This window comes from Paramormyrops kingsleyae, chromosome 19, assembly GCF_048594095.1.
Source record: "Paramormyrops kingsleyae isolate MSU_618 chromosome 19, PKINGS_0.4, whole genome shotgun sequence".
Lineage (NCBI taxonomy): Eukaryota > Metazoa > Chordata > Actinopteri > Osteoglossiformes > Mormyridae > Paramormyrops > Paramormyrops kingsleyae.
The window spans coordinates 1,254,215-1,282,193 of record NC_132815.1 but is presented as its reverse complement, the minus strand read 5'-3'; the positions used below and the strand labels follow the sequence as shown (position 1 = coordinate 1,282,193).

General features: G+C 46.6%; 1 protein-coding gene across 1 annotated transcript; it reads right to left on the bottom strand.

Moving 5' to 3' along the window:
- On the bottom strand, window positions 1–27,900 carry LOC111844447 (protein kinase C eta type-like). Its single transcript, XM_072702537.1, has 14 exons — window positions 27,124–27,900; window positions 18,213–18,276; window positions 16,806–16,959; window positions 14,134–14,168; window positions 13,548–13,630; window positions 12,566–12,695; window positions 11,504–11,637; window positions 10,563–10,703; window positions 10,237–10,410; window positions 7,907–8,061; window positions 5,030–5,168; window positions 4,548–4,736; window positions 2,445–2,591; window positions 1–905 (listed from the first exon to the last, which is right to left on the bottom strand). The coding sequence occupies exons 1-14, from the start codon at window positions 27,472–27,474 to the stop codon at window positions 756–758; spliced, it is 2,046 nt and encodes a 681-aa protein (XP_072558638.1). The 5' UTR covers window positions 27,475–27,900; the 3' UTR covers window positions 1–755.
- Between the last annotated feature and the right edge of the window lie 79 nt (window positions 27,901–27,979).

The following is a 27,979-nucleotide window of genomic DNA, read 5'->3' as shown; positions in this document are numbered from 1 at the left end:
GGAAGCATCAGTCTTCATGATTTTCCATGTAAAAATGACACATTTAATAATGAGGAAAATGTCACAGGAAATATTATTATTACTGAGGCAGACTGGGATGCCTGTGCATTCAGGCCCAGTAAGCTGACTGGAGACAATGGTGCCAATCCTGCGCTGGGGGCTGAAGTCATGCTGAGGCAATACTCTGCCTCGAGAAAAAAATCCATTTTCCCTCTGAAGAAAGTAAACATGAGGTGCATGAAAATGCGCATGTCAGCAGATCAGCATCAGCAAGCCGCACTGGAGTTTAGTTGCCGGTTCGAAGGTCTGCTTTCCACTTTTTTTGTGGACCTAACCAGTTGTGTGTGCTGTGTGAAGTCCAGTCAAGCAACCAGTCCCAGTCCCAACACAACAGACAGCCGGCACATCTCACACAAGCTAGGAGAACTACTTTATGAAGCTTTAGCGCTAATAGATTGCTGAAGACTTTGCACTCATTCAGGCGGGCCTCAGAAGGAGCTGGGTCTCATCACTGAGCATCGGTTTCAGACGTTTCTGGGAATCAGAAGTAATGCGAACGCGTGTCTCAGAGCTGACGAGGTCACACGCTCCGCAGAGCTCCGATAAGAACGCGGCAAGCGGCCAAAACACCTCTTCAACTGCACTCCTCCATTAGTATCTGGAGTATCTGGAAAATGATGGTATGAGAGGCCAGCAAAAGGCAGCATAACCGGGGACGTGGAGGGCAGCTCTGATGGAGGGCGACAGAGGAAGCTCTATCTTTCCAAAAGCTCTGGAGACGTATAAGAAAAGTTCCTGAAGACGCCCTGAGAGATGGAGGGAATTACAGGCTCCTCGATAGGCGTGAGTGAGGCCTCCTCTTGTGTAAAATCTGGGTCAAAGTTGCTCACATCCTCCGTGGTTTTCTGTACCGAGCAAAACACACCAAAGGTCAGGCAAACAACAACCGAAACATTCATGCATTTCTGACAAGAGATTCATTGAATTCTACAGAACATGACCCTGGGCATGACTCCATCCATCTTACACAATACTGCCTTATGTGTTACTCTATATCATTTATTGCCTCATATCTAGTTTACTGTCACCAATTCACCTAATCACACATTTTTGGTTTTTTATTTTAACCACATTTAGGGGGGGGGGGGGCATGGGGCCACCACACCGAACTGCTGCCTCCCATTGTTTTAAATCAAGCAGAGATTGAGAGAAAACAGGAACATAATCAGTATTTGCTCTTTAAAATGTAGATCCACCCAGTCTGTGTACCAGGGAGAGCACAAAGCCCACTTGTGTTATGGTTCTGGTTCAGGGAGGTTATGGGACTGTGTAAGCTTTTTGGAATCATGATGATACCTGCTGACCCATAAATCTCGCCATGTGAATGTCCCCCAAATAAATCCAAATTTCATTTTTAATACTCTATATCATTTATTTACCTTGTAATATTTGTGTAGTTTATGATGTACTTTGCACAATGTATTTTGTAAATAGTGGCAGGCAACTTCCCTACAAGACATCTAAATTCAAAAAAGCCTGCATTTGCAGGACTGCACCGTATTCACATTAAATAAAAGTCAATTACTTTACCGTAAAATGAGAGAAGTGCAGCTTTAAAATGCATAATGAGCAGTTTTGTTATTGAGCGTTACAAAGTAACCCGTGACGATAATTCCACTATTTTTGGCAGTTACGAATAACATACCTAATTACCTTTTCAGATTAAATAATGCAATTAAAGGCAGTGACTTTAAACGGACTCGTTACTTGTTACTTTTATTTTGCGTGAAAATATTAATAGACAAATGTAGCCAATTCCCCTAATTTCCTGTTTATCTACCTTATGATTGCATGATGAATGGCTGATATTAGGTACAGTGACAGATACAATCTGACAGTTGTGTTGTGTTACACTGTCACAGCAGCAGCGCTAAAACAATATAACTGCCCAGACATGAACAGGCACAATATCTCCGTGATGCTTTAAAATCCATCAGCAATGCATCTGAGGTCATTTGTTCAAACATTAACATATGTTATATTTTAAATGTTAATAGACCTAAATGGAACGCGATCATTTATCGATGTCCTGATCTTAAAACAACCTGCTGTTGACGTATGTGTGCTGTCTAGGTTAATAAAAGAACTGAAGTAATGTAAAACTTACTGTAAAAGTTAATGAAAAAGTTACTTTCCCTAGTGACTAAATAGTTTTATATGGAGTAATTGGTAAAGTAATTGAATTACTCTGGAACAAAATAACTAGTAACTGTAACCAATGGCTAATTTTCAGTAACTTGCACAACACTTATAAGATAAGATTATAATGAGTGATGTTATTTTATGCCATCATGCAACACAGTGATTGGCTGCCCATTATAACTCTACCCACTGTAGGTCTCGCCCCAACATTTCATCCAATGGTAAGCAGATATCAGACTCACAATCCGGGGCTTGAATGGAGGCTCGAGCTCCCTTCGGTTCAGCAGCTCCCAGTCGATGGAGCGGAAGAAGATGTGCTTGGCGATGGCGCTCTCCCCTCCGCTGGCCGACACAGAGCCCAGCCGCTGGTCAGGGTTTTTGGTCAGGAGCTGCGGGGACGAGGAGAAGGACTCAAATACCCCCAGAACATTCAAAACACAGGAAACGATCCGTCCGAAAACCCACATCTGTCTTCTCATAGAAAGGTTCACATTTTTCAACTTAGGGTGCAAACGTTCACTACTTATCCCATTCAAGTTCACTACACTGAGACATTATTCCTATGCTTGAATACCTACGGCTGCTTTTTAGCTCAGGTACAACGTTGGTCGTCCTCATTCTATCCAACAATGAAAACTGTCATCATCAATAGTTTTAACTTTTCCGTCCGTCTGTCCGTCCGTCCACTGGCCAGTGTCAGAGCAGGGCACAGACACACCACATCCACACACATGAGATGACACTTAGTCTGTGTACAGAGGCTCCCACACACACACACATAGAGGAGACTCAGACCCCCAGTTGACGATGAATCACAAACCCACTTTTATGAGGTAAATGAATGTGTGACCAGTGCCAGGATGGTCTCTGGTTTTGCTGGTTTGATCCAGCCGCCCTTTCTGGGGGTCACTAGGGGTTAGGGTTAGGGTCTCTGCATGCCTGCTCCACTGCTGACTGCCTGTCTCTCACCCCCATCTCTCCCGTGAGAGTGAGGCTTCCCTTCCGTCGCAGTAAACCTGACCAGGTCCCCTTTTGGCTGTCCTGTAAAGCGATGCCGCCCATTTCACCTGCTGCTTATGCCAAAAATGCTATTTTCATTCCTCAGAACCAGTTTTGTTAAACCCAGTTTCAGACACAGTCCCCTTCCTCCCTGCCATCACCGTGCCACAAATTACTGGGTCACAGGGTCACATGTCCCTGCACCTCACCCGCTCCTGACAGACACATCCAGCAGTGCATTCTGGGTAAGCTGCCGTTGAAAACAATAGCGTGAACAGGTAGCAGCCAATCAAACCAAAAGAAGGACAGGAGTCTACAGAGCAGAATTTAGAATCATCTGGAAGCATCTGGAATCTGGAGCACAAGTGAAATCCACTGCAGCAGTCAGGCTCCTCAGTGTCAATTTCAAGTTTTATTTGCCACATATACAAATATACTCTGTACACATGTGTAGTGAAAGGCTAATGGGCAATGCGGTGAGGGCAGCGTACTCACCACTGCCTCACGAAGGGCAGAGGGACCCATGGGCAATGCGGTGAGGGCAGCGTACTCACGACTGCCTCACGAAGGGCAGAGGGACCCATTGGCAATGCGGTGAGGGCAGCGTACTCACCACTGCCTCACGAAGGGCAGAGGGACCCATGGGCAATGCGGTGAGGGCAGCGTACTCACGACTGCCTCACGAAGGGCAGAGGGACCCATTGGCAATGCGGTGAGGGCAGCGTACTCACCACTGCCTCACGAAGGGCAGAGGGACCCATGGGCAATGCGGTGAGGGCAGCGTACTCACCACTGCCTCACGAAGGGCAGAGGGACCCATGGGCAATGCGGTGAGGGCAGCGTACTCACGACTGCCTCACGAAGGGCAAAGGGACTCAGAATCAGCTCATTAATCATCACAGGAGACATCAGGCCTTCAGCTGTGCTGCCCTCTCACCTCAGCTACCAACACTGCTACTACACTGGCAGAAAAAAGGGTACAGCCCTGGAACTATCCCCAACGGTACAATAATGTACCTCAGAGTCAATTTCTGCACCTTAAAAAGGGAACATTTACCTACAACTAGGGTATATTTAGCAGATCATTGAGGGTACAGCTCCAGTGACAAGTAATTGTACCCTCAAAGGTACAACCTGGTACTTGTTTCTCTGGCAGTGTACTGTTGGTGTCACCACATTGTTGTTGTTGTCCATGTATATAGACAGCATTTTTGCTGGAGGTCAGATTGTATAGCAGGGGAGATATGAGTTATAATTAAAGGTGTTATAATATAATTAAAGGTGGTATAATTACTGTTACAGGCTAAACTGTCTCTGCGAGCATCGTGGTGGTCCGGTGGACTTACTGCTTTCAGGATGTCCTCAGCCTCGCTGCTCAGCCACTTCTCGTAGGTGACCTCCTGCGTCAGGATGGCCTCGAACAGCGAGTCCTCATTCTCGGCGTCGAAGGGAGCGTAGCCCAGAAGCATCTCATAGAGCAGCACGCCCAGGGCCCACCAGTCTACGGAGGGACCGTACGCCATCTCCTCCAGGATCTGGAGGGGATGGATGAATGTTAGCTGTCCATTCTCTGTCTCTCTCTAACACACTAACACACTCAGCCACGCACACAGTCACACAGTCCTGATACCAACAGGGGACACAGTGCTAACCACACAGAAGAACCAAAGCAAGACCACTGGCCTTTTAATGAGTAGAGAGGGAACAGAAGGTGTCAGTGAGGACCAGGAGCAGGAACTGGAGGTGAAACTACAGCAAGGAAGGAAGGAGAAGCTGCTGGGACGTGGAAGGCGTCGCGGCACTGAGCCATTCCAGGAAGAGCAGCTACCTCTGGGGCTATGTAGTCTGGGGTTCCACAGAAGGTGCTGGTGGTCATACCCTCCAAGATCTCCTCCTTGCACATGCCAAAATCAGCCAGTTTGCAGTGGCCGTCTTTGTCCAGGAGCACATTGTCCAGCTTAAGGTCCCTGGCAGGAAACATGAAGAGCGTATCTAAGTTTATCTCTACAGTACATGTTTTATTATCCATCCATCCATCCATCCATCCATCCATCAGTCTTCCCAAGCTGCTCCCCTGGTACTGGGTCACGAGCCAGAAGCCTCTCAGGAAGCTCTAGATGGGAGGCCAATCCAGTTCCCATCAAGTCTTCATCATTTCCTTCTAAAACCATTTCCTCCTTGGGGTTTCAGAGAGAAGAAACCGCAGAGAGGTACTTTGGATCAAAACAACTGCTGAAACACACAGATGAAACATCTAAAAAGAGATGCAAAAAAGCGAGAGAGCGATGGCCAAGCACCGATAACGTGAGGCAAACAGCCCCCAGAAACAAACGAAACAAACAAACAAGGACGTGCATCTGACTTTCCGTCCTGAAGTGAAAAACAGCAAAGCCTGCAGTTATTTCATTTATTCTCTAGTGGTCAGATTGTTTCCACTGCAGCTATTAGTTTTCTAGTGTGCAGGGAAAAAAATAGCAAAAAAGCTGCAGCAGCTGAACTGCCCTGGCAGGCACTGTCCTGTTTACGTCTCTCTCCTTTTTTTTCTTTTTTTAATCGTTCGGTTTCTTGGTTTGTGATGTCATCACAGGACTTCACCAAGTCGCCATTTTAGGTGAGCAGTCTCCCGCTATCACCTGTCAGGGACAGATTATCCATACGCAGGCATCCTGGATGTTTGCCTTCAGTCACGGTAACTGATAAAGCCTGAGGATTTACACTCCACCCACAGAATCATACACCCAGTACGAGATGAGACGTTTACCGGCCCTGAACTTGAAGCTCCTTCCTGATGCTCCTATCCCGACATGCCACATTTACAGTGAGGTTATCACTCTGGGCCAGGGATCCTCATCCCCTCTGTACACGGACAAATTAGTCCGTGGCAAAATGTTTAGACTTAGGGAAAAAAAAAACATGATGTAGGTTTCTCAGAATTCTCCACGACGACGAGCCTTGCTCAGAAGAGGCAGTCGTTAGTGTTAATCTGGGATCAACTGCATAGAGACGATTTATTGTGGGGGTGTGGCTGCACCCGGACAACCTGCAGAAACAATGTGGAGATAAAGATACACTCAACGGATCCCTGAACAATGGGGCCTCTTGGTTGACTGAATATTAAAAATGTTTCCTATTTACAACCATTAGGTGAGGCAGGTTCATCTGAAATGCTGGCACTGAATGAATGAGAGTGTGAGAGTGTCACTTTGATGGTGGTTTGGTCGTGCTGATAAACTGCCAATCCGCAGATTACGGTGAGAACGCATCAGCCGTGTGACGTGGGGATTTGATGACGAGGAAAAGATTCCGTTACAGGGACAGATTTATTTATAGCAGTTCGGTGGGGCTATCTGACACACAGGGAAACACGCAGCAGAGAGACGGGGCAATGGGGCAGTGATGCCCTCGTTATCCACGCCACTGAGGGGCCAGAACAAAACGCAACACGCCAATTTGTTCGAATCTGCAGGTAGTACAATGGGCAGGACTAATCAACACACCAAACCCGGCCGAATGACCCCAGATCAATAACCAGCACAGATAAATGCATCAGGAACATGGGCAATGCCTGCAATGAGATTCCAGTCCATCGATAAGAGGTTCTAGGCACCTCAAACAATCAGGCAATCAACTGGCCAAGCAGCCCACCAGCTCAATGCAATCCATAAAAAGCATTGTGTTGATTGTCAGAGTGATAAGGCCTAATTCACAGAAGTCAGGCTAAGATACAGGGGAAGCTGATGAATACAGTCGCTGAGCAGGAAATGTATCGAAAAACATCACAGATTACAAGCATTTATTAAATAAAGTGAAAAAGGTTGAAAAGATAAAAGGCTAAAGGCATTTTCTCATTAAACAATTGTTTCACAATTAAGCCCTTATTCTTAATGTTAACAATGACGTATTAAATATTAAGTTTATAATTATACAATTACAGTTTCTTTCATCTGTTTCCCAAGAAGCACAAAATTCCCTAATCTGTTATGACTCATAGTTAACGTTTCTGACGGCCTTTTTCGAGCACAGCCTGGTTCCTTCCCACTCGGTGATTAAGTTTGTTTAATGTTGTGTTTGTTTTATCAGCATAATAGTGGAGCCACTTCCTGTTTGACCCCACCCCCCTTTCCTGTGATTCAAAGCTGCATGTAAATAAAAGAATTAAATATCTATCCTGCAATCATGCGAAATGCTTCAGCTGAAAGAAAAATTAAACAAATATTTTAGCACAGTGAGAGGATTTACTGCAGTTCCGTGCCTTTTGGGACGTAAGTAAGATTTAATCAGAAGCAAAGGCTACATCTGCAGGGCTGAGTTTAGCTGTGAGCTGAAAAGCAGCGGTTTGTTTGAAGAGGAAGCTTGTCACTGCGGATGGAAACGTCGTCTGATTCTGAGTGAATCTCAAATAACATTGTTGTGCTCATTCATAAAACCAAAGTACAGTCAGAAGAAGCCCTCAGATTGGTCATTAAGGAAATTGGTTTATAAGTGGCTAATTAGTGTTACCGAAAGCAGCTTAAAGAAAGTGATATTGGATGCATGTATTTGAGTGAAGTAATGCAAGAACCTTGTCAAGGGTACAACAGATGAACCCCCTAAATCCTTATACAGCTAGCCTCCGGTATTTTCCAGAGGGATTCTATCGCTCAGTGTTAAGTTTGTGTCTTATGTGGGGTGCAGTATGAGTGATTGGGCTGTAGGGGGCGCCCACCTGTAGATGATGCCATTGCTGTGCAGAAACATGAGGGCTGAGGTGATCTCGGCAGCGTAAAAGCATGCACGCCTCTCCTCGAACTTCCGCACCTTCTGGATGTGGAACATGAGGTCGCCGCCATTGACAAACTCCATGACGAAGAAGAGGCGCTCCTGGAACGTAAGGACAGGAACGTCACCATAAGACGCCTCGCTACATGTGTGCGATGGCCTGCAAGAACAGAGCTCAGAGAGTCACCGCTGCCTGTGCTCTACCAGCAGCGACAGAGGTCTCCCACAGACCCTCGGGCAAACACAGGAAAAAGCACAGCCAGATTCGTCAGACCTCAGATTCCGGACTGGGAAGCCAGCTTAACAGGAAGTGGTGCTGATCGTGGGTGTCGCTAGGATCGATCACTCGGGCCCCGAGTACTTTAGCCCCAATGCCAAACTTCCTTCAAATCCAAAATGTCAAGCCCCAGGTAAACTTCACTTAGCCCCTGTTCTTTTCAACAGCTAGAAACATCCTGTCAGGGTCAGCCTCCCGCTGTGGTCCTTCCGTGCCCCTTCCCCGTTTGACCAGCAGGTGGTGCTGGTCATCCCGTCCATACGTTAGTCCTTGTTTCTCCCCTGTCTCTTGTCTGGTCTCGTGGCTCAATGTATTAAGCATGTGCTGTCTGTTTGCCCCTCGGTCCTGAGTTCCCGCCTCCTCTGTTTTTGTATTTTGCTCCCTAGTGTTTCATTTGAGTTTCTTTAGTTCTTGTGTCTGATTTTGTAGTTTGTTTTGGTTTTGTCCCTTGTGCCCCTGCTTGTGTCTTTACCTGTTTTATTCCCTAGTGTTGGTTTCTGTTTCCTTGATTAATTCTTAGTTTCCCTGATTGTTAGTGTCTTTGAGTTAATTGGTTTCACCTGTGTCCTGTTTCCCTAGTCTTTGTTAATCAGCCTCACCTGCCCTGTGTTAGTCATTACCCCCGTAGTATATTAGTTCCTGCCTTTGTTCTGTTCCCCGCTGGTTCATCGCGTTGTGTCTCGTCTCATGTCTAAGCTCGTGTCTCTGAGGTCTACGCTTGTCTATGGTTTGTCTACGTCATCTATGCCCTTGTCTAGTCTTGTCTCTGGTTTTACTTTAGTGTCGTGTTAGTTAGTTTTCCTTGTGTGTTATTTAGTTTAGTTAATTCCTCCCTGTTTTAGTTTTGACCCCTCGTGGTCTTTTTGGTTTTGTTGTGTTTTCTGTTTTGTTTAATAAACCCTGTTTTGTTTGCTGGAGCCGCAAGTGGGTCGTCCGCCCCTTCTTTGTGCACCATGCCCCGTTCCCGTTCCCGTGCCGTCCAGAACCATGACACATCCCTGGTCTTGATTCTCTAGATGCATCACTTAATGAGACAGTCAACCCAAGGGCGTAGATCTGGGTATGGACGGTATGGATATGCCCCTACCAGTGCTGGGGTGGTGGGGGGGAATAATTTGATCCCTACCAATGTTGAAACCAAATCTACACCCTTAAGCCAACCCCTATGCTGAAACTGAGTGGCATTACAAGGAGCTAACAGTGGCTTCGCAAAGGATTCTGGGAGCATCTCTTACACGTCGTTTCTCTGGCACATGCATGGCTACTATATACTCATTTTATTCTCCTACTACTACACCTGACACTGGACACCAAGCTTCCTGCCCGGCTCTGTCATGGTCGAGACTCTGTGCCACATAACAATGTCTCGCACTTGCCAGATGCCGTTAAATACTTTTCTAGGATTACTGCTGCGGCCGCTGAACGCAAAGTGAGCTAAACTCAGAGAGAACTCACTGGAGGCTTCATGCAGAAAAGCTGTTCCATAGAGACCCTGTGACAGTCCAACAAAAAGCCCTGTTCTGATATGCAGGTTCAGAAAAAGCAGATTGTACCGAAGAGGCAGCAAACTCCCCCATGGAAAACATATTAGTAGTGGCATGAAATACAAGATCTTCTCTTTCCTGAACAGTTTGACAATCAGAGGTGGATAGTTCAGGTCCAGAAAGTAAAAATCCAGCCCAAGATTTTGTTTCAACCAACTAATTGAGTATAAAGAGTCACAGTCACAGAGTACTCAACTGGTTGGTTGAAACAAAATCTTGGGATTTTGTGTTTGGATTTTTACTTTCTGGACCTGAACTATCCGCCGCTGTTGACAATCATTTAACTGACAGTATCTACTGCCATCTAGTGGACTTTAAAAAAAGTCTCTTACTGCACAGTCTGGCTGCCTCTTTATGATGCAGTTTTGTGAAATTCCAAGCAGTGATAGTAACTATTAGTGACTGTGTATGTTTGTCCACTAGTGTGCAGGTATGAGCCCAGGGGACGTGACTGACCGGCGTCTGGAAGCAGCAATACAGCTGCGTCAGGTAGGGGTGGCTATGAGCCAGGGACAAGACCCTCTTCTCCGTCATGGTGCACTCCACGTCATCATCCTGGAGGATGACGTCCTTCTTCAGCAGCTTCACAGCAAACACCTCCTCCGTTTTATCCAGGCGTGCAAGCATCACCTAGAGACAGGCACAGATGTGAACACACCTATAAAGGACCCCAACAACAGTGCCATCTTCAGGCAGGCACAGAAATGAACACACCCATAAAGGACCCCAACAATAGTGCCATCTTCAGGTAGGCACAGACAAACCTAATGTGACATTCCCACCTTGCCAAAGCTGCCTTTTCCCAGAACCTGCAGGAAAGTGAAGTCGGCCAAGCCAAGACGCTTGCTCTTCTGTTTTTCACTTTCAGTGGGGCTTTGTCCCTTTGAAGTAGGGCTTCGTTGATTACATGTGGCTTGTTGTGCCTGGGAGTAACCAGAAGGGGGAAACAGATCACAGGTCAGCCCACACAGTGAAGGTTTGACATGGGATTCGGGGGAAGGAGCAGAGGTGGGTAGAAGAGCCAAAATCTGCACTCAAGAAAAGATACTATTACTTAAATATAATAGCTCAAGTAAGAGTCAAAGTACTCAAACAACAAAACTTAAATTGTCCAAATAAAAAGCCTTTGCACTTCTTTAATAATCAAAACAATGTGTGTGAGAAGTGGCACATGAAAACAGCAACACAGACAGAGCAGACAGAGGTATCACTGGCTAAGTCAGACATCACTGGATCTGCTGCTAAGTGAAGTAAATCAGTGCCTACCATATAACAAATCCCAAATTAAACCATAGGTTTATCCTATCTTCCATATCTGAGCCTAATTAGTATTTGTGTTAATCAAACTGGCTTATTTTTAGCCAGAGTTGGCTTCTTTTCTGGCGGAACCCAGCTTTCCTTCAAGTCAAAGATGAAAGGTGAACTTCAGGATACATTCACACTATAGCTTGCATTAAGTCTTTCATACTTGTATCTAATACTTAAATGGTCTGGAGAAAAAAATGATGCTGATGGGATGGCTGAATTCCGTTGGTGAGACAGACACATAAGTGATGTCATCAAAAGGTGAGAGATGCTGGCATGTGTACAGGTGTGTGCTGATGTGTGTGCAGGTGTTTGCTGGCGTGTGTGTGGGTGTGTGCTGACATGTGCAGGTGTGTGCAGGTGTTTGCTGGTGTTTGTGCAGGTGTGTGCTGCTGTGTGTGCAGAGAACAGCAGTTACCAAGGAGCCATGTCTGGAGAGTCCGCCCGCCTGCAAGCCCATCTCCTTCAGGCAGTTGGCCAACTCCACGCTGTTGACCCCACAGCTGGGAGCGACGTTGCCCTTGCAGCGGATGTGGACGTTCATCTTACAGACTGCCGAGGGAGGTGGACACATGTGAGAGGACAAGTGCAGACATGCATGTGGGAAAAGATGCCAGTGCAGCAGCAGAGAAGCCACTTCAGCTTCGTTGCCAGCAGCACACCTGCTTGGTGCTCGTCACACTGCCTGCCATAAGGGCAACAAATACAAAAGCCTACCTTTCCATTTGTACTCTATTGTGAAACAGTGTTTGTATGTTTACAGCAGGGTTGGGGCCATTCCGGAATGCATTGATCAATTCCTGTCCAAATCAGGAAATGGAACTGAAGCTGGGATTGGAAAAAAAAACTATGGGGAACAGAATTGAAGTTGAATTTGAATTTCAGGGAGATTTAAGTTCCAACTCCAGTTCCATTTCCTTATTTGGACTGTAATTGATCAATGCATTCCGGAATGGCCCCAACCCTGGTTTACAGCTTGGATTGCATAACATAACATAAATAATTTAGTGGCAAAAAGACATATGAGGAGGAAAGAGATGGATAAAGCCTGAATAATAGGAAAGAAAGCTGAGGAAAACTGTGAACAGAAGTGTGAGTGAAACCATAATGGAAGAATGTGGGGGATATATGTCAACTGATGTTGATGAGCTGGTATTGGCGAGCTGGTATCTGTGAGCTGGTATTGGTGAGCTGATGTCTGTGAGCTGATATTGGTGAGCTGGTATCTGTGAGCTGGTATTGGTGAGCTGATGTCTGTGAGCTGATATTGGTGAGCTGATGCCTGTGAGCTGATATTGGTGAGCTGATGTCTGTGAGCTGGTATTGGTGAGCTGGTGTCTGTGAGCTGATATTGGTGAGCTGATGTCTGTGAGCTGATATTGGTGAGCGGGTGTCTGTGAGCTAATATTGGTGAGCTGATATCTGTGACCTGGTGTCTGTGAGCTGGTACTGTGGGTGAGGGATTGAGAGAGATGCTTACTCTTGCAATGCAGGCCCTGCTTGATGAGGCCCCACAGCAGCGAGCCACAGTGGTCACAGAAAGTAGGTGCCATGTAGTTGTGGATGTTAAATTTGTGAGGAACGTTGATGCTGAATCCCTGAGTGCTGGCCTGGGGGCGTTGGGGGGGGAGGCAAGATGAAAAGGGGGTCAAACTTCACTGTTATACCCCTTACGCTGTCCTGGGGAAGCAGTGCTCAAACAAGACGTGCAGTACCAGACATGGGCAGTAGGTGGCACTGTGGTCTTTCACTGTGAGTGACAAAGCCCATTGACCTCTTGTTTCCAGTCACATTCTATACACACCACTGGCATAAAATCCATCTCTGACAGTAAAGGCTGAAATCCAGACATGCACAGTGGTGATATCTGTGAGGCAGTGGTGACTTAATGGTTAGGGACCAGCAAGGCACCACTGAGGTTCCCTGAGCGAGGTACCGCCCCCACACACTGCTCCCCGGGCGCTGAATTAGCTGCCCCCTGCTACGTCACGTTGTCACATATGGGTTAAATGCAGAGGACACATTTTGTTGTTGTGCACTGTGTGCTGTGGTGTGTCAGCAATGACCACTGATCAGCAAATTCCAATATACTTCAGTGGATTATCAGTGTTGCTCTTTGAAGCTCGGCTCTGTAGCTCCCTGCAAATCTGCCTTAATCATTTTAACAAAGGTTCTCAATGGAAATTCAGGATAGATGTATTCGGCCCTCCTTTATACAACTAAAAGAAACTCAGTGCTATGCTTCTCAAAAAAGTACTTTGCAGTGACTGACCTTCACAGCTTGCTGAGAGATGCTCCCCACACCTCTACCAGAACGAGCGTCCACAGAGCATGTGTCAAACACAAACGTCTAACTAAGCATTAGCATTTAGCTGCTCTGTTGCCCTAAAAATGGCAGATGTGGCCCGCTGCTGAACCCAGCTGCTTCTGATCCAACTTGACACTGCATGGTGACCTCTCACCTCCTCTGCGTCGACCTTCTTCATGCGTGGGCACGCCATCACCACCAGCTGGTGGCAGCGCTTGTGGACGACACAGGTGCAGACTGGGGGGAGCACAAACAGAGAGGGAGGTCACATGTTTGTGCGGGGGGTCTTAAGTGTGTCACATGACTTTTAGCTTGGCTCATCAGACAAATGAAATTGTCATAGGAACGCATTTTTTAAATTATACACATTTCTTATAATAATTTATCACATTTCTGTTGTTAGGAATTCACAAAGCTGTTTATATATTTTTTTTAAATAAACTAAAATGATGGCTACTTTATTTATAGTTTTTGGTAATACCTCCAGCACCATGTTACTGACTGACACAGTAAGGCCAATATACTTCTTGTTTTTTTAATCACGTTTCTAATAAATCATTTTTGTCTTCTGGGACAGACGAGCACCAAAAGCCAAGCCCTCTGATTCTGTCAGCATGTTAATCATACTCACAGCAATGCAAAGGCTGTATGGAATGCATAAGACTGGGATAGCTATGATAGTCATGGCAGCAGTGTGAGATGTGGCGGGTGGGGGCGGGAGGGGGGGTAGTGTCGCTCACCTTGGCACTGGTAGCCCTGCTTCCCGAACACACCCCTGCAGATGGAGAAGAGCAGTTAGACCCACCAGAGTGACCAAGCCTGTCGGTGGTGCTATCAGTGTCGTGGCCTTTTCACACAGGGGTGTGGCTTATCCACACAAGGGAAAGTCCTTTTTGCAGAGGGGCGTGGCTTATCCACAAAAGGGCATGCCCTTTTTGAAGAGGGGTGTGGCCTTTTTTCACACATGAGCACAGCCTTTACACACACAGTGACTCTGACATATATATATATATATATATATATATATATATATATATATATATATATATATATATATACATACAGTGATACCTCAGTTCTCAAACTTATTAGAACTCGAATTTCTCGAATTACCTAAAACTCGATTTGAATCTCAGAAGTCAAACCGTGAACGCCGACCTAAGATAACTTGTGTGCGCGGGGAAATTAATCACGCGGCACGTCTCTCAGCGGAAACAAAGGGTAAAGCTTCAGTCTCAGCCTCGCATTCGCTGCGATAGCATCGTGCATGTTTACACTAGCTGAATACATATATTTTGACAGTAAAAATACATCTAGACAATGATAGACAGTAACAGTAATTATTATTATATAATAAAATACATTTAAAAATAAAGATTTCTTATTAATTATTTTAATATTAATAATAAACAATTAATACATTGAATTATAATAATATTGTCGTGCCCAGCGGGGACGGAACGGAGACAAAGGCGCAGACGTCAGGGTATCGGGGAATACGGGGTTTAATTACAGGTAAGGCAGGCAAAACGCAGACGGACAATACAATGACCAGAGTGGGGAAACAAACTGAAACACGGACGAAATACAGAGGACTAATAACAACAACCAGAAACAGCTGATTGCACAGGGATTCCACACAAGGTTAACAAGGGAGTTATTTTATAGGAGCGGATGATCGGGGCAGGACACATTGTTTTTTTTTTTACTTTACACATTGTTTGGATACATTTATTTTCTTACTTTACAAATTACTGTTTTGATAAATGTGCTTAGATATGTTTAGTACAGTATATGCTCTTCTTGTTTTATCCGGCTCATTTTGTGTTTAAATGCTAAGAAAAAACATATTTAGGTATAATTTTTGGGGCCGGGAACCAATTAATTGGTTTTCCATTATTTCTTATGGGGAAAATGCGATCAGAACTCAAACTTTTTGGGATTCGGTCTGGAGTTCTAAATGGATTAATTTCGAGTTCTGAGGTACCACTGTGTGTGTGAAGCCAAACAAGAACCAAGGACACACACAAAAAAATCCAAATTCTAAACATTTGCCCCTGAGGTCTGCAAAGGAGGCCATAGAGGCAGTTCATAAATACATTCTTCTATCAGTATAGAAGAGGAACTCTCTTCATTGCGGAAGTCTGCAATAGACACACTAATAAGGCAATAAAGGAACAGTGTGATGGTGGTACTAAGTGATATGACACCCAAAAGCATGTTAACAGCCAAACATAATGTGTCACACTGATAAACACGAAGTTTGGAGATCAGAAAGATTAAATGTTACATTCCAGCCTTTCAGCATCCTTTGTCTTTTTATTTTATGTTTTACTAAAGTAGAGTAATTGAAAAGTATATAAATGAATGAGTTCATTTGGTTAAACGCAAGAAAAAACACTGCACGGCACGATGTTAAACACATGAGAGTTGCTACAGAGACTGGAAACCTGTCTGGGTGCATACTGCCATTGCCCAGCAGGAAGTATTGGACAGCATGTCGCCAACCCAGAAACAGAGCAAAATTCAAAGCTTGATGACTATAGAATGTGCATTGCTATCACACCATTGTGAGTGCTGTCACTCTAGCTTCACAATTGCTTGTGGGATTGGAGTGCTGACATTTCAGGGACTCCCCATGCCTGCATTCCCACCTGCCTCTCCCTCCTACTTATGCTGCCATAGCCATATCTGCCGGAGCATTGCACTTCATATTGCACTCATCTACCTTTTAGCACTGCCTATAGTCTCCCTTACTTTGACTAATTGCATTTATTTCCACCACCTTCTCCTGGGGGGTGCTGCCTGGAGCCCTCAATCTATCAAGATGTCCAGCACACCCTGCAACATGTGACGTCGCCACTACCAATGACGTTCGTGCATCCAGCTCGCCGTTCTGCCAGTGTCATCTTCCTTGTATGACCCGCTCCCTGCCTTCTGGCTGCCTGGCGATTGGAGGGAGCGTTGGCACCGGCTTGCCATCTCCCCCCTGCTCCCCGTTTGTGTTTCACATTTAACTGTATTTGACTCTCCCTGCCGGCCCCTGGAGGATGGGCTCCCCCTTTGAGTCTGGTCCCTCCCAAGGTTTCTTCCTTCTAGGGAGTTTTTCCTTGCCACTGTCGCCTATGGCTTACTCACTGGGGGCTTTGGGTGGGGATGCTGTAAAGCGCTTTGGGACAATGTAATGTTGTGATAATGCGCTATACAAAAATAAATTTGTTGTTGTTGTTGTAAAGTCGAACTATCATGTCAAACCATCGTAAATCTAGGAGCATCTGTACTTGCCACTCATTCGGTCTGTGCCATAACTCAATAAGAATTGCTATTTCATTCTATCTTATCCTGTCCAATGAGTGAGTGATGTGTTTGCCTGCAAACACTCATGTGGCCTGTAGGGGGCAGTGAGGCTCACCAGATGAACTCCTTGCAGTGACAACAAAAAGTGGGCTGCCGCAGGAAGGTGGCCATGAACTTGTGACCATTAACCTGGTGGACCTTCCTCCGCAACGCCCCCTGGTGCTTCCGTGTGAACTTCCTCAGTTGCCTTGGGTTGGCTGTGGCCTCCTCTGGGAGAATGAGAGAGGAGGAAGGGACAGAGAGAGCAAGTGATAAACAGGCATTTAGAGGGAAGAAGGTGTGAAAATTGTGGTACAGCTTAAAGAAGGTACAGTAGATAAACCACGATCACAAACCAGTGAATGTCTGCAAACTTACACAGCTCTGCATTCTCACCCCTGCAGGGTTATGGGTCTGATTCCCAGACAAACACAGCATTGCAATCTCACCCCTGCAGGGTTATGGGTCTGATTCCCAGACAAACACAGCATTGCAATCTCACCCCTGCAGGGTTATGGGTCTGATTCCCAGACAAACACAGCACTGCATTCTCACCCCTGCAGGGTTATGGGTCTGATTCCCAGACAAACACAGCATTGCAATCTCACCCCTGCAGGGTTATGGGTCTGATTCCCAGACAAACACAGCACTGCATTCTCACCCCTGCAGGGTTATGGGTCTGATTCCCAGACAAACACAGCACTGCAGTCTCACCCCTGCAGGGTTATGGGTCTGATTCCCAGACAAACACAGCACTGCATTCTCACCCCTGCAGGGTTATGGGTCTGATTCCCAGACAAACACAGCACTGCATTCTCACCCCTGCAGGGTTATGGGTCTGATTCCCAGACAAACACAGCACTGCGGTCTCACCCCTGCAGGGTTATGGGTCTGATTCCCAGACAAACACAGCACTGCATTCTCACCCCTGCAGGGTTATGGGTCTGATTCCCAGACAAACACAGCACTGCGGTCTCACCCCTAAAGGGTTATGGGTCTGATTCCCAGACAAACACAGCATTGCGGTCTCACCCCTGCAGGGTTATGGGTCTGATTCCCACTGCCAGGCCTTGGTGCAGTACTTTCTTCATTCTCCCCTGTTGATGCGAGCTTCCTCCAGGAACACCAGTTTCCTCCCCCAGACTAAATTCACATGGTAAGGTCAAGTGGTCTCTCTAATTTATCTTTCTGTGTGTCTGAGTGTCCTGGTATGTAGTGACATCCATGAACAAGGTGTTCCCTGTCTTCTGTTCTGAGCTTCCTGGATAAGCTCCAGGCCCACCACCATCCTGTTCTGCTTGTGGGAAATAAGGCACTATTATACTTATAATTTGTCACAGTGTTTGTTAGCTGAGTGAAATATAGCAGTGAAACAGAGCCCAGGCCAAGGCTTAAGCGTTTCTGTTGGAATTAAGATCTTGTGAGTCTGCTGTGGTGTTTGGAGTTTGTTTGTGGGAGGGGGTGAGAGGGGGCGGAGTCTTACCATCAGTGAAGGAGCCTGTCAGAGAAATGAAGACATAGACCTTGCCCTCGGGTTCCAGGTCCAGCTGGGCAAGAAATACAACAAGGAAGCAACACATTGTGAGTCAAGGTCTGTAATTAGAAGGCTAAGCTTCCGCATAAGATACGACCTGAAACGAACTGAGGACCGTTTACATGAAAAAGAATGACTGCTCTCAGAGATATAAACACTCAAACACAAAATTAGAGCTTAATAGCGGGAAGTAATTACTGCAAGCAGGGATGTGAGGGGAATGTTGGTGCCAATGCACTCTCAGAGCCTGACAGAAACAGCAGCAACTGTAGCATATACATGTCCACTGCATAGTACACGTCTCTCACTGCACACACGCACCATGCACACTTCTCTTTTCAGTGCAACATTTCCCGTAAACCATTGCAAGCTCCACTGAAAAACAGGTAGAGTGTATTGTCAGAGAAAGAGGAGAGTGCTCATTGGCCAGGGGAAAGAGGCGGGGCTTATGCAGCAGCCAACCCCCACCAATTACAGGCGAGGAAGAGACCACTTCCTGGCACCCCTTTGCTCAGGCTGCTCCTGTCACAGCATCTCTGCTCCACGTTCAGCATTCGTCATGAGCTCAGGGGGCTTCTAAGCAGAAGCTTCCCTCACACAGCTCAGTCATGGGGGGCACCAGCACCCCCAACAGGCGAGCCAGTGTTATTTCACACTTCCATACCTGAGGTTTTGGGCACATTGTGACCTACATCGCAGTAAGAGTGACAGGACACGATCTGCATCCTCAGTGCCATTATCTTCCACGAAGTCAATGACTGACACTTGCTGGGAATGATCAAAGTGAGAAAATGAAACCCAAAATCCTGCAGAGAATGCCACTTGCGAAACAGAAACCTGCCTTCCAGGAAGTGAGAGGCGTTTTTCATGAGGGCCACCAAGCCAAGTAAAGGCCAGTATCGGGTGGCGTGTCGCGACTCGCCGCGGCCGGCTGCTGTGCGAGCAGGCAGAGAGCCAGGCTGGCTTACAGAAGCTGAGTGCATGTCTGCATACGTGCCACTGACTTCCTCAGGCCTATTTCAGGTACCAAACCTGGCCCTACAGAAAAATACATGTTGCTAAGCTACCGGTATAAAAACAAAAACAAGGTATGTACACAAACGACAAAGAGATCATATTGAAATGTTACGACATTACACGTAAAATAAAATGGAAATGTTTCCTTAAATTTACACGGGCATTTATAGAGAAAGGAAGTTAAAAGCTAAATCGTGAGTAAACACAGTTGGACTTGGAGTAGATAAATGGTAGTATTTCTGAGCCCTGCCCAAATGGTTGAGAGTTGTTTTGTGTTTCATCATGGGTGGGAAATGTCAGAAATGTGGAGGTGAAACAGCTGATCCAGTCCTGCTGGTTAGACGAGGCAGGCAGGAGTGGCATGTATGAGAATTTGTGGCAGCAGAATATTCAAGTCACTCAGAAACAGACTTATCAGCAGCTGAAGAAACTAAGCCAGCTGCCCCAAGTGCAGTAAATCGCATGGTGCCCAAAAGCTGCGGGGAGGCTCCGTGCATTTAGCCGTAGATGCTGGTCACCAGCATCAGCATCAGGCCTGCTTGGCTGATCTACTGAGCATGACTGACTGAGGTGAGTATCTCTGAGAGAAGTTCACTGCATGCTGCATGTCAAACACTGCAAGGTCACTGCATGCTGCATGTTAAACACCGCGTATACCTCACGCGTGGCCGTCTGCCTAATGGACTAACGAACTTCAATGATTATAACGCAAAAATGCTGCAGAACGGTATGCAGCCATATTCCGGAACGCATGCCTTTATGTGTTAGTGACGCATCAAGACATATCTGCTACACAGGTGACCACGTGTCAGAAATGTTAAAGCCAAAATGCAGCGCATGTTGATCTACCCTCAAGTCAACAAAATACGCATGTATGGATATCCACCCACGGTGGTACACTAGCGTGCAAAGGCCAAAGAAATTGTTTAAAGCTAGTTATCTGGGTAGTAAGTATATTTGCTCAAAAAAAACACACAATTTTGTATATATGCTAACAAGAACATAAAAACTAACAAGAACTAATTCTGTTCTCCAAAGAGTGACTGATGTGTTGTTGGATGGCTAGAGGAACACGCTTCAGGTCCCAAACCTCTCCTCAGGGGCACCTCAGCCATTCCATGTATTAGTTAAATTTCAGCACCAGCTCAATTAATTAATTCATTCATTTAATTAGTTAAATAACTTGACGAGGTACTAAGAAACCAATCTGATCTTCCGTCAGAGATAGGCCTAGCCTGAAAAATCATGAAATTGCTTGCAGGCCTAGTATGACATGCTGTGAACAGAAGCAAGGGTCACATGACAGGTCACTGCGCGTGTGTCGGAGCTGCTATGTCGGCTGCGAGGAAACAGTTGCTGTACTTTTCGCTGAAGGAAGAAAAAAGCAAAACTGCCTAATGCATGTATGTAAGGCCAGTACTGGTTTTCTAAAGTCGCAACACAGTAACATTAATACAAACTAGATGTCTTCCTCATACTCTTTCTAAAGTTTGGATAATTGCTGCTTAAAAGTTCAATGTGTGCACCATTGTATGTTGTGTACTGGAGACTTGTGCGCATGCGGATTCTTTACTATAGCATGATGCCACAGCTTTTCTTTGAGCAGCATGACCTACGTACACAAACGGTGCCGCTACAACACTAAATGCAGAGGGTTTGCCAAGTTAAATGTACTGATACAAATATGTCATGTAATGCTTAGTAGTTTATAAAGGGGACAAAACATCAGACTCGAATTGCCAGATACTTAAAATCGATATCAGAGCAGAAAGATGATATTGTACCATCTGTGATGCGCACCTGACTACTCTCGTGTTCTCGTCACCCATGTGACGTCATCATCCACTGCCAAAGACCAGCTCCAATACTGAGGACAGAAGTACAAAGGATGGTAAAAATCCCCAAGTTGGCTCTGACAATGAAGAGGGAGGGCATGTTCATAAGGGCTCTGACAATGAAGAGGGAGGGCATGTTCATAAGGGCTCTGACACTGAAGAGGGAGGGCATGTTCATAAGGGCTCTGCTAATGAAGTGGGAGGGCATGTTCATAAGGGCTCTGACAATGAAGAGGGAGGGCATGTTCATAAGGGCTCTGACACTGAAGAGGGAGGGCATGTTCATAAGGGCTCTGCTAATGAAGTGGGAGGGCATGTTCATAAGGGCTCTGCTAATGAAGTGGGAGGGCATGTTCATAAGGGCTCTGCTAATGAAGAGGGAGGGCATGTTTATAAGGGCTCTGACAATGAAGAGGGAGGGCATGTTCATAAGGGCTCTGACAATGAAGAGGGAGGGCATGTTCATAAGGGCTCTGCTAATGAAGAGGGAGGGCATGTTCATAAGGGCTCTGACAATGAAGAGGGAGGACATGTTCATAAGGGCTCTGACAATGAAGAGGGAGGGCATGTTCATAAGGGCTCTGACACTGAAGAGGGAGGGCATGTTCATAAGGGCTCTGCTAATGAAGTGGGAAGGCATGTTCATAAGGGCTCTGACACTGAAGAGGGAGGGCATGTTCATAAGGGCTCTGACACTGAAGAGGGAGGGCATGTTCATAAGGGCTCTGCTAATGAAGTGGGAGGGCATGTTCATAAGGGCTCTGCTAATGAAGTGGGAGGGCATGTTCATAAGGGCTCTGCTAATGAAGAGGGAGGGCATGTTCATAAGGGCTCTGACAATGAAGAGGGAGGGCATGTTCATAAGGGCTCTGACAATGAAGAGGGAGGGCATGTTCATAAGGGCTCTGCTAATGAAGAGGGAGGGCATGTTCATAAGGGCTCTGACACTGAAGTGGGAGGGCATGTTCATAAGGGCTCTGCTAATGAAGTGGGAGGGCATGTTCATAAGGGCTCTGACACTGAAGTGGGAGGGCATGTTCATAAGGGCTCTGCTAATGAAGAGGGAGGGCATGTTCATAAGGGCTCTGACACTGAAGAGGGAGGGCATGTTCATAAGGGCTCTGCTAATGAAGTGGGAGGGCATGTTCATAAGGGCTCTGACAATGAAGTGGGAGGGCATGTTCATAAGGGCTCTGCTAATGAAGAGGGAGGGCATGTTCATAAGGGCTCTGACAATGAAGAGGGAGGGCATGTTCATAAGGGCTCTGCCAATGAAGAGGGAGGGCATGTTCATAAGGGCTCTGACAATGAAGAGGGAGGGCATGTTCATAAGGGCTCTGCTAATGAAGAGGGAGGGCATGTTCATAAGAGCTCTGCTAATGAAGTGGGAGGGCATGTTCATAAGGGCTCTGACAATGAAGAGGGAGGGCATGTTCATAAGGGCTCTGCTAATGAAGTGGGAGGGCATGTTCATAAGGGCTCTGACAATGAAGAGGGAGGGCATGTTCATAAGGGCTCTGCTAATGAAGTGGGAGGGCATGTTCATAAGGGCTCTGCTAATGAAGAGGGAGGGCATGTTCATAAGGGCTCTGCTAATGAAGAGGGAGGGCATGTTCATAAGGGCTCTGACACTGAAGTGGGAGGGCATGTTCATAAGGGCTCTGACAATGAAGAGGGAGGGCATGTTCATAAGGGCTCTGCTAATGAAGAGGGAGGGCATGTTCATAAGGGCTCTGACAATGAAGTGGGAGGGCATGTTCATAAGGGCTCTGACAATGAAGTGGGAGGGCATGTTCATAAGGGCTCTGACACTGAAGTGGGAGGGCATGTTCATAAAGGCTCTGCTAATGAAGTGGGAGGGCATGTTCATAAGGGCTCTGACACTGAAGAGGGAGGGCATGTTCATAAGGGCTCTGACACTGAAGAGGGAGGGCATGTTCATAAGGGCTCTGACACTGAAGAGGGAGGGCATGTTCATAAGAGCTCTGCTAATGAAGTGGGAGGGCATGTTCATAAGGGCTCTGCTAATGAAGTGGGAGGGCATGTTCATAAGGGCTCTGACACTGAACTGGGACGTCATGGTAACATCAAATCACCAATGGGAAGCCCCCCTCCTCCTAACAAATTCATCCTGGTAGGTAAGGAACATGGCTTAATTGGTTAGTCACAGAAATCGTCTCAATCGTGCATGAGTCACCGCACTCTGGCAGACAAGCATCTCCATGCATGACAGGCGCAGAATCTCAGGTATTCATGCAACTGCGCAACAATGCCGACTTAGGGATGCATTCATGTGGCAGGTGATGAGCATAAGCAGCATGATTCACTACCAACACCAGAACCGAAAGGAGCGCAGCTGAGCCCCAGTGACGCAGCCAGCTGCTTTATCACGCCATTCTGCTCCTGTAGCTCAATGCGGCCATGAACAGCTTAACATAAGAAGGATACAGAAAACACGGCACCATGTTAGCGTCCTGTGCTTTATGGTAAACACGCCTGTGACATACACGCTCTAATAGCTGTCAATCACTGCATTTCACATACATGACATTCCTGCTATTGCTGCAGCTAGGGTGGGTCAGTGATCTTCACTTTGATGTTCAACAGATCAAGATATCAGGGTCAACAATGAGAAATCGCTTAGATGGGTGTCTGCTCTGTCACAAGCCACGTGTCCAGCAAACAGAAAGGAACTGTTAGCCAACCGCTATGCCCAAGCGACCATTGCCAGTAAATCAGTAAAAATGGCAACTATATGATAACAGCGTTAAAGCAGCCAAACCAGCCAGCTGCATGTGCAACAACCCATAGCCTCAAGCATTTAGCCCTCCAGTGAAGGAAGTAGTGACAGGGCTGCGTTTAGCGGCAGTGCTAGTAGCAGATGAAGTGCTGGGGCGCGATGTGAGTTTGTGGGGAAAGTACATGTGCTTGTGACTAGATCATTAGCTGTCAGTGCACCAGAGGACTCTCCTCATCATGGCAGCAGGGTTTATCAGTCCGAGACAGAGACAGACCCAGAAGGATTCTGTGTCGGGGACAGACCCAGTAGGATCCCGTGTCGGGGACAGACCCAGTAGGATTCTGTGTCGGGGACAGACCCAGAAGGATCCCGTGTCGGGGACACACCCAGTAGGATTCTGTGTCGGGGACAGACCCAGAAGGATCCTGTGTCGGGGACAGACCCAGTAGGATCTCGTGTCGGGGACAGACCCAGTAGGATTCTGTGTCGGGGACAGACCCAGAAGGATCCCATCTTGGGGACAGACCCAGTAGGATTCTGTGTCGGGGACAGACCCAGAAGGATCTTGTGTCGGGGACAGACCCAGTAGGATTCCGTGTCGGAGACAGACCCAGAAGGATCCCATCTTGGGGACAGACCCAGTAGGATTCTGTGTCGGGGACAGACCCAGAAGGATCGCCTGTCGGGGACAGACCCAGTAGGATTCCGTGTCGGGGACAGACCCAGTAGGATCCCATCTTGGGGACAGACCCAGTAGGATTCTGTGTCAAGGACTGACCCAGTAGGATCCCGTGTCAGGTTTCCAGCATGATGTCATATTACTGACAGTTATAAGCTATACAATAAAGAACAATCTGTGCTCATTTAGATAGAGATAAATAATTTGGAAAGTAACTGACCGAAGTCTATAAATTGAGTACTTTAAGCATTTAACTGATGGGTCACATGTTTGACACAAGGGCTCGTAGGCTTCATAGTGAACCTAAGAACAGGACGTCTCCAGGAGCCGACACCCACTTTCACGGCTGTGGGCCGGGATCCTGACTCCCCTTAGAGCTGTGTGCACAACATCTGCACTACCTCTCCGTTACCATCCACCAAAGACAAACTCCCTGCATTCATAAATGATTGTGATCCTGTGGGTGCCTCAGATGTCTAACCCCAACTGTTAAGCCGTCACTGTGACCCCAACTAGATCAGTGATCACTGAAAATTCATGCATGGAAGGTAAATCATATCATGGACATTATTAATTGGGAAGTTAAGCTTTATATTTCAACTGGAACAAAAACCAGTGTACAAGTAGGTTCGTCTGTTGAGAAAAAGCTTCCTTAATGGGCAGCAGAGAGTATAAGCATTGGGGTTACAGGGATTCTTATTCCTTTGCTAGAATCATCGTCGAGATTGTAAGTGGACCACCTGATTTTTGGTGTATTGATCTAATCTTGTTACATTTGTCCCTAGAGAATGTGAAGGACTGAGTTTGCATCTGCCCAGCCCAGATCTTAGATGAGTGACTATCAGGACTGCATCACTGGCAGTGCATCACTGGCAGTGCAGAAAGCGAGAGGCAACACACAGTGCATGAAGCTGTACATGACTGCCGCAACAGCTGGGATGGACTCATAATAGCGTCTCTCGAGGGGGGAAGTGAGAGGCGTCCTGCAAGTGGGGGGGGGGGGGGGGGGCACATGGAGCTCAGCCATGCGAAGGGCCACTGGAGCGAGGGACAGGGCCCCCGCCACGTGCGGCAAGCAGCGTGTGTGTGCCTGCAGGTTTCCACAGAGTCTGAGAAAACAGCAGACGTGACAAGATGGGCAAGAAAAGCTGCTCTATCAAACTGCTTCTGTGTCTGAGATCTCGGCCTGCTGTCATTGTGAGCTGCAGTGACAAAGTTCAAAGGGCAATCTATTTACAGACAGGAACGATCTCACTATGGTACGTGTCTGTGTTGTGTGTCACCGTGTGTGGGCGTTCATGCCTGTGTGGAGGTCGAAATACCCCAACAGTTCATTTAGCAGGAAACCCCGTTTATGCTGATTGTAGATGCGGCTGTTTGTCATTTGATGAGTTACTCAGCTCTGAGGCCAACGATGCGTCTCACACATGATGAGATACTGAGATGATGTCAGGCCAAAGCACTCTCCTCAGTGAAACACCTCCAGACAATGTTACCTTGAACTTTAATCTGGCTGACTCTGGAGACTAATTTCGATGGTGTGTAAACTTCACTTCAATTTGAATGTTTTTACATCACCTTTATGTTTTAGCATCCAGTTCACTAATTCTGGTCCTGGAGGGCCAGTCACAGTTTGCAGGTTTCCCTGCTCAGACACACTTATTCAGCTCAGCAGCCAACTACCACCTTCAGTTGGCACTTTTGGAGGACGGGACCGGAACTGGGGAAGCCTGTTTCAGCAGATACCCTCAGCCAAAGTGATGTGTAAGTGTGGAAGGCATAGACAGCGGTTGAGGTCAAGGGTCTCGGGATCAAGAGTCACGGATAAGGATTCGATCCCATGAGCTTCTGGACACCTAACCTACACACCAGCCTGTACGGCCCTCAGTATATAGAAGTGGGTATTAAATGGTTACTTAACACAACATAGGCTACATGACATATGTGAATTATGATGAAACAATAGTTAAATTTTCAGTGTCTGCTGGTGGAAAACTATTATAGCCCCATAATAATTCTGAAGGTAAAAGTGCCATGATCCACCTTAAATAACATCAAATTTTTTTCAATATCCAGTATGTTTTTGAGGGTGGAGGGGAGAGTTGATAAAGTAAAATTAATTAATTGTAACACACAGGAAATGTGACCAATAGTTATAGTTTACCGTTTTCCAGACATTATTTAAAAGGTGGCATTTTTACTGCGTCCGCTTGTGTTGGTGGCAGATTTGCACAAGCCCCTTCTACACGACTTCAAAAGTGTGCGGTCGCAGTCCAGACGAACCACCAGTGCACAAGCGGCAGATACAGAAGAGAAGTTCTCGGTCTTACAGGTGTAATCGCGCTGCGAGATACCAGGTAACGTCACTCTTCGCATATACAATAAAACATTTCTCCACTTGGAAGCTAGTTAACTTAGGCTATAAACTTTTATATCAAATATATTCAGTCACTTTTAATTACTTACAGAAATATAGTTATTTTCTTCAAATATTTTCTTAAATTTTAGGCATTTCAGATCCCCTCATAAAAATGTATTGATTTTTTTGTCAACTCCAGCCTTTCCGTGTGTTTGAAAACCTCAGCTCACCCATCCTTCGTAGGTCTCATTCATAGCTGAGAATTTGAGCAGGTCTTCCAGCTGGACGACAGCGTTGGCCACGAAGTCGTCGTAGCCGATCGGCGTCTCGTGGAAGGCGGCCAGCTCCAGCGCCTGGCCGCCGCGCACGTTCACGCAGAACTCCTCGTTGAACGTCGGCCTGGTGGTCTTCTGCTTGGTGTGGGTCTGCCCGATCTTATAATCGTCCACCTTGACCACAATGTAAGGATCCATGGCTAAGGAGTTCTTGTTAAAAACCTTGGAGTGGCGAAGGGAATAGGTGGTCGGCTTAAGCTCCGCCGCCTCTCCAATCCTCACTTTCAGGTACCCGTCGAACTTCATGTTGGTGCCCGAAGAGCTCAGGTTCACTGCCAGCCGAGGACGCAGGACATCACCTAACGGCCGTGCGTTTCTTCTTAAACTTTCAACAACGCCGGTGGATATAAAACATCAGCAATGAACGATAAACAAGATAAACAAAATATTATGCAGGGTGCTTGAAAGTCCCAGTCTTCATAGCTGCGGTATATTCAGGCGTGTGTGCCGCAGATCGGCGTCTCTGCGCGGTGCGACGCTTCACCGAAAGCAGCCTCCCTGGGGGAAGGCTTTCACAGCTTCCAAGAAGGGGAAGTACATTTTAATGCATGTTTCCTAGCGAGAGTGCGAGCTAACGAAGCTGATCGACCCTTCAAGCTGTCTTCAGTACAGTCTCGGGTATAAAAAGGCACCTCCGTTTCGATGCTTTTAAAGATTTACCTGAAATAGTAAAGAAACTGTGACACATTCGACACTGAAAGAGGGCGGCTTAATGCCCCCAGGGGGTGGGACGTGTCACCTTCTGGTTAAT

What these genes read in the sequence shown, in the direction of transcription:
- LOC111844447 (XM_072702537.1), bottom strand. Translation starts at nt 27,474, where the DNA reads ATGAAGTTCGACGGGTACCTGAAAGTGAGGATTGGAGAGGCGGCGGAG. An exon ending in ATTGCTGCTTCCAGACGCCG is followed by an intron (nt 8,062 to 10,236) that starts GTCAGTCACGTC and finishes CTTACGTTCCAG; the next exon opens with GAGCGCCTCTTCTTCGTCAT. An exon ending in CAGACTACATAGCCCCAGAG is followed by an intron (nt 4,737 to 5,029) that starts GTAGCTGCTCTT and finishes CATCCCCTCCAG; the next exon opens with ATCCTGGAGGAGATGGCGTA.